The sequence below is a fragment of the Mytilus galloprovincialis genome, chromosome 14, assembly GCF_965363235.1.
Source record: "Mytilus galloprovincialis chromosome 14, xbMytGall1.hap1.1, whole genome shotgun sequence".
NCBI classification, from domain to species: domain Eukaryota; kingdom Metazoa; phylum Mollusca; class Bivalvia; order Mytilida; family Mytilidae; genus Mytilus; species Mytilus galloprovincialis.
In genome coordinates, this window is record NC_134851.1 from 25,523,017 (window position 1) to 25,537,971 (window position 14,955).

At 33.6% G+C, this 14,955-nt stretch overlaps 1 protein-coding gene across 2 annotated transcripts in view; it reads left to right on the plus strand.

Annotated features, from left to right (window-relative positions):
• The first annotated feature begins 10,811 nt into the window (after nt 1–10,811).
• The window catches only part of LOC143057991 (uncharacterized), a 48,682-nt gene continuing 44,538 nt past the window's right edge, over nt 10,812–14,955 (plus strand). For both annotated transcript variants that reach the window (XM_076231453.1, XM_076231454.1), the window contains exon 1: nt 10,812–10,913. In XM_076231453.1, the coding sequence (XP_076087568.1) occupies nt 10,827–10,913 (87 nt within the window). In that variant the 5' untranslated portion in view covers nt 10,812–10,826. The remainder of the gene's footprint in view (nt 10,914–14,955) is intronic.

Here is a 14,955-nt window from a genome sequence, read left to right on the forward strand (position 1 = left end):
AAATATCTTTTATATTTGTTATTATACACAGTAATTGTAATAGATGGTGCTTCTCTTCCAACAAACATTGAAATAAGTTTATATTCGAGTAATAGAAGCCATACGACGGATTTTTTAAGGATTTATCTTAATTGCTTGTTACTCCTTCTCCGTCTAGAGGTGAACAATCAGTAAGAGGAAAAATATAAATGTACATAACAGCAATTAAAGCGGCGTTACCATAGTTATAATATAAAAATAACGAGATGTGCGTGGTATGATTGCAAACTATCCCCATGAGACAAATAACGCGAAAGAAAGCATGCAACCGTAAGTCAGCATACATCCAAAATGTTGCTTTGTGTGTATATGGATTTTGTTTCATAAATTAATAAACATGCAATGATAAACCATATATCTTATTTTTGACATTTTTACTTTAATTTTTATATGTTAGTTTTGTTCACACGTCGTTGTCAATATAATGGAATGTATGCTGCTGTCATGCAATTGAGAGGTTTAATTAACCAGGTTAAAGCCACTATGTTCTACATACGAAAATGCATGTACCAAGTCAGGAATATGACAGTTACTTTCTATTTGTTTGAAGTCTTTGAGCTTTTGATTTTGACATTTGATTACGAACTTTCCGTATTGAATTTTCCTCGGAGTTCGATTTTTTTGTTATTTTTTCCTTTTTTTTTTTGTTCAGTTTATCTCAAGTATATGTTATCATTTACAATAAGTGCTGAAAACAACAGTTTAATAATTTCTTGCCTCCGAAGCGCTTTTCTGGATTTATCTTCATCAGGGACGCGCAAAGCCAAACATTTGAAATCCGAAGATGTATAAGTATCGAAACCGTTGTAACTGATAGTGCTTCTCTTCCATCAAACATTGAACTATTATGTTTAAATTTGATGAATAGAAGCCATAAGACGGATTTTATAGGGATGTATCTTGATTGATTATTATTCCTTCTCTATTTTGAGGTGAACAACCAGTAAAATGAAAAATATAAAAATATACATAACGGCAATGAAAGCGGAGACACTATAATATGAAAATAACGAGATATATGTGGTATGATTGCCAACTATCCCCAAGAGACAAAAAAACGCTGACGAAGGCAATTGTAGGTCAACGTACATCCAAATGTTTGCTTGGTGCATATATTGATTTTGTTTCATGTATTATGATAGATATTAGTGTAAACATATTTTATGAATTAACTTCAAGTTAAATAAATTACACAATAGTGCATTAATCTGATGTTCAGTAGTTGTCGTTTGTTGGTGTGATTCATAAGTGTTTTTCGTTTTTCGTTTTTCAGTTAGATCATACCGTTTGTTTTCCTGTTTGAATGGTTTTACAGTAGTCCTTTCTGTGAGCCCTTTATAGTTTGTTGTTCGGTGTGAACCAAGGCTCCGTGTTGACTGTACGTTGACCTATACTGGTTTACTTTTACAAATTGTTATATTAATCCTTTTCCTAGATATCTGTGACAGATATTTGACATAGATTTTGAATATAATTTACATTACAATTATTAGTTCAATTTTATGTTTACTTAGTAAGATAGCTTAACATTTTAGGTATCACTTTTTATACCATGACTTCAAATATTTATCCGATCAAGTTAACGTCATTGTTAAATTGACTTCTCTATTATAGTGGGGATATTTACTTCACACTTTGACCCTAATTCGCACAAAAACAATAGTTGGTAATTATTATGCTGACGAATGCAATGATGTTGGCATACCATCAATGAAAGCATTGCTTGATGTCTATATAAGTGAAAACGCTGCTTTGAGATATCAAAATTTGAATTATGAAACTTATAGGTGCCAGTCGACCCCGTCCTGCCTCTACAACGACAAAAACGCCAGGCGTGTATATACGTCGACAGAAATGCCATACACCATCATAGGCATTACATAAACAAATAGTTCCCCCATCATCATGCTCATGTAAAAATCAAGTACCAACTCTCACAGAAGTAGTTTGAGAGAAAGAACTGTAGACAGACCATGTTACATTACGGCAATATCAACATCCTTTTTAATACAAGACATAAAATTGAGAATGGAAATGGGGAATGTGTCAAAGAGACAATAACCCGACCAGAGAACCGACAACAGCAGAAGGTCACCAATAGGTCTTCAATGCAACGAGAGACTCCTGCACCTGGAGGCGTCCTTCAGCTGGCCCACAAACAAATATCTATAGTAGTTCAATATGGACGTCATACTAAACTCCGAATTATACACAAGAAACTAAAATTAAAATTGTATGAATAAAACGTATCCTTGCTAAAGAAAATCAGATCTCTGGAACACTACGGTGGTTGAACCTGTGTTACATAATATTTTAATGGATATAAAAGATATTTCGTGATTCTCGACAATGAAGCTTAACTTTGCTTCCTAAACTTTAGGTGCTAATTATGATTAATGCTGAATATGACAGAAAGTCTTTTAAAACGAAATAGTGAATAAAGAGTAAATTACAAAACGCAAGGGAATTATAACTGCAATTATAATGAAAAAAGTAGTTCTATATGTAGATTGTTCATCGAACTCGTATTATAGTTGTCAGAATAATTCCTACTGTATATATAAAAAAGAAAATATGGTATAATTGCCAATGAGACAACTCTACACAAGAGCCCAAATGACACAGAAATTAACAACTATAAGTCGCTGTACGGCTTAGACACTGGTTGCGTTTTACAAAGTCTCAGTAGCAGCTGCAAGCTCTTGAATGCCGGATTAGTTGGGAAATGTATCTCCCATATGCAGGTCAAGTTAGATAGATCTTTTTATAACAGTGCATGTGTTCTGTCAATAAATTCATAGAATTATGCTAAGCATCGAACAGCGAACGGAAAGCTGAACTGAACTATTTAAGAAAGAATAAATAACAAACCTCTAAGGAATTTTAACTGTAGTGATAATGCAAAATGTAGTTATATATGTAGATTGTTCAGCGACTTTGTATTATAGTTGTCAGTATGCATTATATTAATAAACTCATAGAAGTTAACCGAGCGTCAAACAGCATAAGAAGTTAAGCTAAAATCATCAAAAATTTAAAATTAAAAAAGATTAATAGAAATAAAGGAAAAGATGAACATGAAATACTCATTCTGAAAACTACAGTTCATCTCAGGTTTTTATTTAGGGAAGCGATGATAAGTGTGTATTTTAAAAAAAAAAAAATGGCGAGTCGTTAGTTGTGAAACGGGTTCTTAACCAAATGTAAAGCAGCTTTATGCTGTGTATTTCGTTACTTTTCATTTTCATTTTCCAGATCTATGTATCCGGGATCAATTAATTCATATTTTATTCGATATCATCATGATCATAGGAAACAAGCTATTAGTATAATGTAATTTGTCCTTAACTCGCTAATGTCTATCAAAGAGAGGCGAAAGATACCATATGGACAGTTAACCTCATAAGTCAAAAATAGACGCCATGGCTAAAACTGAAAAAGACAGACAAAGAATTGAAAAAAACACAACAAAAGAAAACTATAGACTGAGCAACACGAACCCCCACCAAAACTAGGGTGATATCATGTGCTCCGGAAGTTCCGGCTCCACATATGACACCCGGCATCATGTTGCTTATGTTAGTGCAAACCCGGTTGTAAGTTTAATTCTGTAGGTCACATTTGGGAAAATTAGTTGTTATAACCTGTGAAACGGGGGCATCGCTGTGGTCTCAGTAGTTACTACTGTAATCACCAGCAAGTCAACACTAAGGTTGTGAGTTCGAATCCCGCGCGTGGGGTGCACTCGAGATTCCAATCTTAATTGACTAGGATTGTCAGTTGTCATATCAAAGGTCGGTGGTTTTCTCCAGGCATTCCAGTTTCCTCCAACAATAATATCTGGCCACTACGAAATAGCCTAAATGTGGTGCTTAAGACAATAACAATCAAAACCAAGGGGTAAACAAAGACTCACAAAACCAAAGGACATTTACATCAACAGTTATAAATAAAAATTAAGAGAAAAAACGAACTCCACTACAAATCGGGAGCGAAATCAGGTGCTCCGGAAGGGTAAGCATCTCGCACCGTATACGGTCCATCGGTATTTTGATGTTGTTTCCCATTGATGCATTTAGGCTCACGATTTTGGACCTTTGGATAACACATTTCGCAGGGAAGTGTTATTGACAATGATGGGGGTCACCGGTAATAAAGTGGCCAGCCGGATTATATATAAATGGGGAATTAGAAAAAAGTAAAATCACAAAAATACTGAACTCAGAGGAAAATCAATTCGGAAAGTCCATAATCACATGGCAAAATCAAATAACAAAACGCATCAAAAACGAATGGACAAGAACTGTCATATTCCTGACTTGGTACAGGCATTTTCAAATGTAGAAAATGGTGGATTGAACCTGGTTTTATAGCTAGCTAAACCAGATAGAACAGGTGCAATCAGGAGGTTTGGACTTGAAGTCGTCAATATTGAGATCCTGTAAAACGTGTTTGTTGGCAAAAGAAAGTTTAAGAAAGTATCTTTTCTCTTTTTTATCTTTTCCAATGCGAACTGGCTTGAAAGTCTGTGACTTGAAATATCCGAAATGAAAGCTGTAAGTTTGTATTTGTTTGAATGAGGGTTTGGAACAGCTAGTGGTTTCCAAATAACCGACCGTGTAAGGGCTGTATATCCAGTGAAGGTCGTTAAAAACTTCCATTTGTTGTTTCCAAACATTAATTGAACATATTATGACGTTTTGAAAGGGGTTGATGAATTAAGCTTCGTGCGAATGCGGTGAATATCTGACTGTTTTTACATGAATGGCAGCAGCAAGTCATTAATATAGACATCAGAGTTGGTGATATATAATGACGATGACCATGCATGACTGCGTCTACGTCGAGGAGTTGAGTTGAAAATATGCATTACATTCACCGCGAGCTACAGGAAAGACTAGATAGAATACTTATACCATCAATTGTGACATTGCAACCATATGGTGTCGCAGTTCTCTATTATCGAATCCAGTAGTTTTCTTTTGTTTCTATGGAGAATGGTTGCAAGATGAGGTATTTTTTTTTCGATAATGCGAACTTGCATAAAAACGAATATTTGATCATTCTGTAAACATGCTGGTAAAAAATGTCGTTTGCAATGTCTGATCTGTGGCCGTAATTTTTTTGTTTAGCACTCCTTTCGTTTCGCCGAGGTATACCAATCCGCAAAGGTTACACTCCGTAGAAGACATTTATAGATTAACAATTTAGATCTTTGTAACTTCTGGTAAAATAGGACTTTTACATTAAATTGCTAGTGAATTGTAGATGAACTGAACATGCATTTAGATTATTGTTATTGTCACTAGTATGATGATGTGAATGTGTCATGTTTGGGATAATTGTCATGTCTGGTGATGAGGGGACACCTTCCATATCGGATGACACCGTGTTCATGGTGAGTCTGACGTCTGTTTCGGACCTTTTTATACTGGGCGACCTCCGAGCCTGTATTTTGTTTGATCTTCGTAAATTCATGCAATATTGCTACTTGGCGGATGATGTCCTTGGGGACAAAATGCCCACCAGAAGAGACATCGACCCAGAGGTTATATATAGAGGCGAAAGATCAGAGGGACATTTAAACTCATAAATCGAAAATATACTGACAACCCCATGGTTTGAAAAAATACAAAGAGACAAACAATAGTAAACAAAACACAACATACAAAAAACAAAGGCCAAGCAACATGTACCCCACCAAAAACTTGGGTTGATCATTGACTATGTAAATGATAGATCTGGTTTGTAGGACAATAAACCATAAAATAACCAGCATTCACATGTGTCATATCTTGTTTGTTTGTTTGTGCGGTGTTTGTGTGTGTTGCGTCTGTTTTGTTTTGTTTTGTTTTTATTTTTGTTGTTGTTGTTGTTGCTGTTGTTGTTGCATACTTTCATCGTGTTTATTGAAGAAATGATACTTCTATTCAAAGCGAGATAACTAACAGAAATTTATTTTATCAACCACAAGACTTGTGTGTAAATAAAATTGAGGATGGAAATGGGGAGTGTGTCATAGAGACAACAACCCGACCAAAGTGCAAAAACAACCCAAAACCATCAATGGGTCTTCAAAACAGCGAAAAAAAATCATGCATAGGGGCGGATCAAGCCATGTTAAAAAGCGGTGTTCCAACTACAAATGCCCCTTTCAAATGCATTGATCGTAAAAAAAAGAGGGTTCCAACCCCCTAACCCTATGCCCATTTGGATCCGCGCCTGCTACATCCGGTGACTGGTTTCAGCTGGTCCCTATACAAAAATATGTACTTGTTTAGCAAAAATGGACGTCATATAATAATCTCCGAAATTAGTCATTAACGGTATTAACAGAAAAGTGGTTATCATCTTCTTGTGTATGTGTATGTTCCGTCAGTTACTTTGTTCCGGCGGAACTTTGCAACTAATTATTTCGTTATATATATAACTAGTTGTTTTATTCCGAGTGCAGTCGAAAAGTTCCGGAAAAAAGTAGCTAGTTGAAAAGTCCCGGAACAATGTAGCTAGTTGAATAGTTCTGGTTGAACAGAACAACTAGTTAGCAAAATTAAAGTTGTATTTCATAGCTCACATAAAATGGAATAAGTTGCATTATCATGCAAATTTAGTATTCATAGTACCCTCAAGAGAGGGAAGAATACCCCCTCTTCATGTGGGTGCTTTTAAAAATATCAATTTAAGATTAATGTATAACAACAAATTAGAACTTATTCTGTTATTTTATTTTGCATCAATTCTCAAAATGGAACTTTGTAACTGGTTGATAAGTTCCGTTAGAACTGTTGGATTAGTTTGTTAGTTCTGGTTTTGACTAATTTGCCAAAGAGGCACTTTGTGATTAGTTGATAAGTTCCTTTTGACTTTTGTAATCAGTATCTTGGTCCCCCTTTTAAAGGTTCATATATAATATGTGCGCTTTTACTTTGCATCAATTCTCTAAATGGAACTTTGTGACTGGTTGATAAGTTCCGTTGGAACTTTTGGGATAGTTTGTTAGTTCCGGTTTTGACTAATTTGGCAAAAAGGAACTTTCTAACTAGTTGATATGCTCCGTTGGGATATTTTCAACTAGTCACTTTGTTCCGGTGGAACTTTTAAACCAGAGGAAGAACAAAGTAACTAGTTATTAAGTTCCTTCGGAACTTTTCGGCTAGTTAGTTCTTTCCGCCCGGAACTTTTCAACATCGGAACAAAAGAGCATTTACATATGCAGTTTGGTTGTATTTAATGTTATTGTTTGTTCCATGCATGTCCAATGACAAAGAAAAACTGATAAAGTCATGGCTTAAATACAAAAAACAATGAAATCCACAAACATAGAAAGCCTAAGACTGAGTAATGTGTAAATAATGATACATACGTCGGAGACGGTTCCAGGAATTTATGTTAGGGAGCGGAATTTTTTGTATTTTTTTTTTTTTTTTTTTTTTTTTAATAAAATTAAAAGATGAGGACAACCTATGCTTTTCAAATTTTAGGGCCGAGGTGCGCGCCCTCCACACACCCCTGTGTAATGTTACAGTTAGAATTGAAATTTAGTAGGTTCCAGAATCTTTATAGTAATTAGAATTTTAATATTACTAGTATGAATGGTTTATAATAATATAATTCAATTTTGGATGTAACGCGTCTTCTGATTGGTTGACGTTATTTTGTTATCAGCCCATAGACATAATTTAGTCATGTGATCGTGATCAACGTTTTTTCATGGTTTTCTACGGTTTAAAATGGAATTTAGAATTAAATTATAAGAAATGACTGTAATATTTTTTCTGTCTATTCGAAATAACATAAAGATATGGTGCACACTGTTAAATAACCCGCTACACGCGTTATTCAGTGTGCACCAATTTTTTTATGTTATTTCTTCAAAGACAGAAAAAATATTTCAGTCATTCCTTAATGAAACTATATATATATATTTAAATTATTGAGCATTCTATTTTCTGCTATTATAAATCCTAATAAAAGGCTTTTTGACACGACAAAATATGACAGAAATAATTAATTCAATCAAGAAATCAACGGCATGGTTTACTTACAAAACAAAACACGAAAGCATAATATGTCAGACAGCACTCAACGACAACATCTGAATTTCGCCGTTTCAGAATCTAATGCATCCCTGATAATATTTCCAAAAGTGTACACCAAAACGTCGTGATTGGTCATCAACAATGGAAATTCAACCAATGACGTGACGTTATTTTCATTTTGGGGTACGAACTATGAAATTACCCATGATCCTTTAAATTTTGAAAAGGCTTAATTCTGACTATATTTTTAAAGAAAGACACATGTGCATCCAGAATGTTGCAGGATTAATATAAAAATCATAATAAAAGATGAAAATAAGGTGATATGGTATGATTGTCAATGAGCCCTACTACCCACCAAAGTTCAAACGAAGTAACCGAAGGCAATTATAATCGGAAAACCTCTCCTAATTCAACGATGAGAAAACAAACATACCGTAATGTCAACTTTAATTGGCCTAAACATGAAAACTACATTTCTATCAATTAAGAAAAATTAGCGGCCTAATTTATAACAAATATATCAAATATGAACCAACAACAACCACTGAACTACAGACCCTTGACCAAGACTGACACATACAAGAGACATATAAAGTTGTGAGTGGTCAATCATTCCAGTGGCGGATCCAGAAATTTTCATAAGTGGGGGCCCACTGACTAACCCGCTCCAGTCACGCTTCAGTGATTCCCTATATAAGCAACCAATTTTTTTCCCAAAAGGGGGGGCGGGCCCCCTGCCCCCTCCCCCCTAAATCCGCCTCTGCATTCCTCTTGCCTGTGTCAGTGCATTAAGCCCCAGTCACACTGTCACGTTTTATTCAGTTTTGAAATGCTACGTTTCAACTACGCTTTAAATTAAAATGTCCTGTTATTTTTTAAAGCTAAGTTTTACTAGGTTTGTGCTACGTTCCTTAAGGGCATACGATACAGTTTTGAACCTGTATTTACAAGTTGATGAAAATTTGCATATAGGCTATTTTTTACCTCATTAAATCAAATATGTAATAAAAAATATACCTTCATGTGCTACTTTTTGAGTAAAATGAGCTCGAAATTTTGTATATTTGCTCAAAATTCAGATTTGTGTCCGTATTTTCTTTTTCGAAAGAAAGACATAACTTTTTTGTTTTTAAAGATAAACACAAAATGGTTTTTTGTTAAATAATCGGTAATTTCTGTATTTTATAAGTATCAATAAAAATTATGCAATTTTTATTCCGAAATAACTCTATATTGATCAAACGTTCATGAATAGAGGAAAAAGCGTCATTTTTTGCTGCATGTTTATCAAAATTTTAAAAAAATGCGCTATTTACAGTTTTTCAAAATTTGGGTCACATAATCTCCTTTCAAAATGAAACAAATTGCTGTTTTAAAAAATAGAGGTCCATGCACTCGTTTTCAAATTAAATCAGTTTGAATGATAAAAATCAGTCGAAAAATGCATCTTTTCCCGATATGTCAGAGTTTGACGTCGCGAAAATAACATTTTACGTTAGCAACGTCATTACCTTCCCCGTAACTGTATCGTATGCCCTTAATCACGTTTTGCTACGTACTACTACTAGTACGTGTACATGTAGACACACACTTCCACCACGCATTGATACGTTTCGATACGTAGTAAGCACGTTCTGTTACGTTCTGCTAAGCCTTGATACGTATTTACTAGGTCCTGTTTTGATCAAAGAATCACTACGTTTCGATACTCTTAATTACGTATATTCCTGTTTCGCTACTATACGCTTTCAATACATAGTAAAACGTAGCTCTTGAAACATGACAGTGTGACTGGGGCTTTGACAACCCAACATACGAAGAAACTGAAAATAATAAATATAGATGTAGAACGACCATTTTACTTCAAGGGGAAGGTTGGGTATGATTTTTTTTCCAAAAAAAAATATATTCTGATCCCCATTCTGATGAAAAAAATATTCTGGTCAAGCAGTTGACAAAACAATTTTATTCTGAATGCAGATTTCCCCCATACCTAATATTGCAAGTAAAATTTAGATACAAAATAATTTAATTGATAGCGAAAAATTCACACTAAAAAAAATACGCCCCCCCCCCCTTCCCCCTTTCGAAGTTTAATGGTTGCTCACTAGCTATAATTCAAACACATGAATACTAGTACTATGCTCGAAAATTTTGTTTACAAACAGGTCTAAAATAGAGGTATTCAAAAGAACTCTTGAAATTAAATTTTATACAAGTTGATTTTCCATATTTTTAGGTCTGAAAGTTACGCTTAAAAATTATTGAAAAACGCCTAAATACGTTTTTTTTTTTTTTTAATCGAAATCACATGTATTTCAAAATATTTTAATTAGTCCTGAACATGCATGAAATATTTTGCCACTGGTCGTTAAGCAACCAACAATCAATCAATGATTCTATCAATTTAATATATCAATCAAACATGTTAAAGGAAAACAAAGAGAGAAGAGGGTTCTTTTCTTTTCACTGAATGCACACATGCTAACCGTTATATTCTGTATAATAGAAGACCTCATTTATAGGGGATCAGTGGTTTCTCACTAAAAGTAGTGTGTTCGTTTAGCATAAGCGAATTTGGTAACATATGCTCGAGGCTATGATTCGTATATGTCTGGATCATCATCGATGGGTCAACTAAAACTGACTGTTGAAAGTTATGGGTTCACGTATTGCCGGTTTTCGAATAAAAAAAGTTATTATCTCCCCTGAAAGAACTCTTTCGTTAAACTAAAAACAAGAAAAATGGAGGCTGTGCCTCGGATGCCGATGCTGTCTTTCGAACTGAAACAGTGTCCTGAATATGTTGATTTTGGTCCAGTCTTAAAGCAGGTTAGTTTATTCAAAATTTGACTTTATTTATTACGCTATGGATTATATATTGTAGCTCGTATTCTAGCAACTAGAGGTGAATTTTCGAGAGACAATTTTTCGTGTAATTACTGTCAAAATAAAAAAAAAATGACAGATTATATATAAAAAGGTTGAAAGAAAAGATAATGAAATTGATATCGATTTCACAAAAATTGCTTTTATAAAATTTTAATTAACAGGGCTACCTGATCGATAGAAAGTTTTTTTTAGTAACAAAACTGTAAACATCAGCACATGCCAATGACTCATCAATCATACTCATATAGGATTAAAAAAAAAGAAAACATTATATAACTTTTTATGTACATGTAAATTATACTTGATTTTTTTATTAGAGTATAAATTAATTGATGCAGCATAATGTCACCTGTTTATCTGACAATTTGTTGAATAGAATAGATTTTTTTAAGGGGAATTTTTGAGCCATTTCAAACATAAAAAAAAGATGAACATTTGTTTTTATCCTGTTTTTAAACCATGCAGAACCAATTTGCCAGTATATTCAGAAAGTTTAATGTGGCCAGTATATGGAAGAAGAAGAAGATTAACGCTAGAAGTTCTTGCTTACATTAATAACAATAACAACACATTCAATTTACAGTGATTTATGTTAAGATACAATATTAATCATACTTTACAAATATGACAATGTACATTTTGAACATGTAAGACTGCTATATCATTGTATATTACATAAGCAAAATGTGGTGATATTTTTCTTTGAAATGCATGGCATCTGTATCCTATTGTTCTACATGTAAGTAATAGAACTACTGTATCACTAACGTAACGGTACCCAAATTGCATCGAGTACCCAAATTGCACCTATCAGTGATCTGGAAGGTTTTTTTCACTATGGGCCCAGGGCCCCTCAAAAATAAATTCAATGGGCCATTTTAAAAAATAATGGGCCATGTTGTCAAATGAGTGGGCCATTTGAATTGACTTCTGTAAAAAAAAAAGTATCAGTATATTTTGGCAAAGAGGTGTTGGTACTTACCTTTATGATTTTAATTAAAATCATGGATATTCCTTTGATTTTGTAATTTCAATTTCAATGAATATACAATAACTTTTTCCAACCCCAACAATATTTAAGTTAACCTTTATTTACAATTTTTAAACTGGTACTGTTGCCTTGTTCATGTTCATAGTTTTTTTTTGTACATTAAATTTGGGTCTTCGTCGATACCATACTTATTCCAGACGTTCCGTATCAGAGGACATTTTAGGCATTTCCTCTGCACTTCTTGTATTATTATAACTTCATCACGGTGACAAGAATAACAGTATAGAGTACCATTAATTCATAGAATGATAACAAAACAACAAATCGCTGAAGTCATGTTTACAAAATGTCAAAACGAGCCAAAGACCAAAAAATGACAAGGACAGTTACATGTAAGCGTCTTTTATTGAGACAAAATCTATATTCCTAAAAAGTTTTTGGGGTTCTTCAATCGAAATAATAGCAAGCTAAACTAAATGAGATTATTAGAGTTAAATCTCGTCTGTACTAGCCAAATTTCACAAATTTAAAAGTTGTTTATAAAAAAAATATACCATGAATGATGGTTAATTACGTTTTTCGGGTTATCAGTTAGACCGCATGGCTCTATTATTACAATGGGAAAACACCGAGACGTTAAATCGCATGGTTCTATTATCATAGGGAAACACCCAAGACGTCCCAAAAAATATATAAGTGCTCCTATTCCTCCTATTATTGGAGGAACATTATACAGTTGTGTACACACACATGGCGGCACGGAACACGATCAGAAATTCATTTGACGATATCTAAACGTTTCGAAACGAAGTGAAAAATATCGTGCGCCAAGTGGGCGCTTACGAAATTCATTTGACGATATCTAAACGTTTCGAAACGAAGTGAAAAATATTGTGCGCCAAGTGGGTCTTACATTTGTCACTGTATGCGCAATTTCTTGTCAATATGCGCTATAGGCGCAGGGCGCACGTCCTTCCCGATCACTGACCTATTTATCAAAAATAGCAGCGAAAATCTAACAAGATTTCCTAGAGACTAAAAAAATGGTATTTTTATGATTTGATACTATGCACGTCTTTCAACATAGGTAAAAATATTTAGATATACACAAAACGTTCACAATATCTATCAACAGATGAAGTGTTTACTGAAAAAGCAAGATGTACTGAAACTTCGCTATGCGACGTCATCAAAACGTCATCTTTTTAAAATTAACAAATACAATACGTTTCAAGTATCCATTTCTTAAAAAATGAAGAGTAAGCGTGGACAAATATCCAATTGTTCAAAATATTTGAAAAAAATAAACAAAAGCTCTGTTATTCGACTTTTGACGATGCGAATTTAAGCATGGATGCAATTTGGGTACTCCTCATTACAGAATCTGGGATGGTTTGGAGGTAAGTTCAGACCAATTTTTCTATGATTCCTTATGGATTGAAAATCAAATTGGTGTACCTTTATAATAAAGAAGGATACGGCTACAAAATAAACACAAAATGGAAATTTTTTTTTTTGAACATAAAAAAACTTAGTTGAAAAAACTGTAAAAATAGGTGCAATTTGGGTACTGTCACGTTATATATATATATATATAGCTACCCTGTCAAAACTGAGGTTGTGAGTATAAATTCCTTACTTGGCAGATGCACTTGACACCAATCCTAATTAACTAGGATTGTTAGTTTACCTACCAATAGTCAGTATTTTCTACTAGTCACTCACAGTTCTTGACCAATAAGAAATAATGCATTAGTGCTGAAAGTGTCATTTTGTACCAATCAACATCTCTTTGCAATATAGGTGTCCTGCCCTTTTTATGCCCCACCTACGATAGTAGAGGGGCATTATGTTTTCTGGTCTGTGCGTTCGTCCGTCTGTTCGTTCGTTCGTCCGTCTGTCCCGCTTCAGGTTAAAGCTTTTGGTCGAGGTAGTTTTTGATGAAGTTGAAGTCCAATCGACTTGAAACTTAGTATACATGTTCCCTATGATATGATCTTTTAAATTTTAATGCCAAATTAGAGGGTTTACCCCAATTTCACGGTCCACTGAACATAGAAAATGATAGTGCGAGTGGGGCATTCGTGTACTGGGGACACATTCTTGTTATTAACATGATTAAACGACTCTTCATTTTTATTATCAATATTCATTTTTATTATCAATATTCATGATACATGTAACTGATCACAGATTGATTTAGCTATTTCATTAGTGTCCATCATGTCCATAGAAGTATACATTGTAATCATGATAATTTCAAACTTATACATCATGTACATGTATCATCATATATGTATGTCTTAAAGAAATTTCAGCAATGTCAAAATATGTATACATGTTCATTATTACTCTTCATATTTAATTCTTATTATATAATTTTAACCTTTAGAATGTTATATTTTGCTGTTCAAGGAAACCTCAAACTAAGTAAACCAAAACAGAATTGTTCAAAAAATCTTTTATGTATTCTGGACCATTCTTGTGGAATAATTTTCCAATACCGTTAAGAAAAATTACAAATGTTAATTCTTTCAAATACAAAATAACAGATCATTTATTGAAATCAACCTAGCTGTATAAATAATATTAAAATCTAATTATGTCATCATGTTTATTTTTTCATCACATTTTATCAAGTTGTATGGAACATTATTATCATACTTGAAAGTTGACTTTTTATACTAATATATGCAATGTTTGTTTGCATTTTGTTTGATTTTTCATGATGAGGGCTGGCAGGGAAGATTAGTTATATAGCTAACTGTGTAACCCTCTTAAAATAAAGTATTGTTGTTGTTGTTGTTGTTATAATCATTGTTAATATAACATAGTCTTGCAGTAAGTAAGTAAGTAAGTAAATTTTATTTAGAGTCGGCATATATATACATAATAACAGAGAAAACATGAGCTCTGGTGAGCTTTTTAACCGACTATCACATAAAAAACATGCAGCATCATGCAAATACTACCAAATAAAACTAAAAAAAC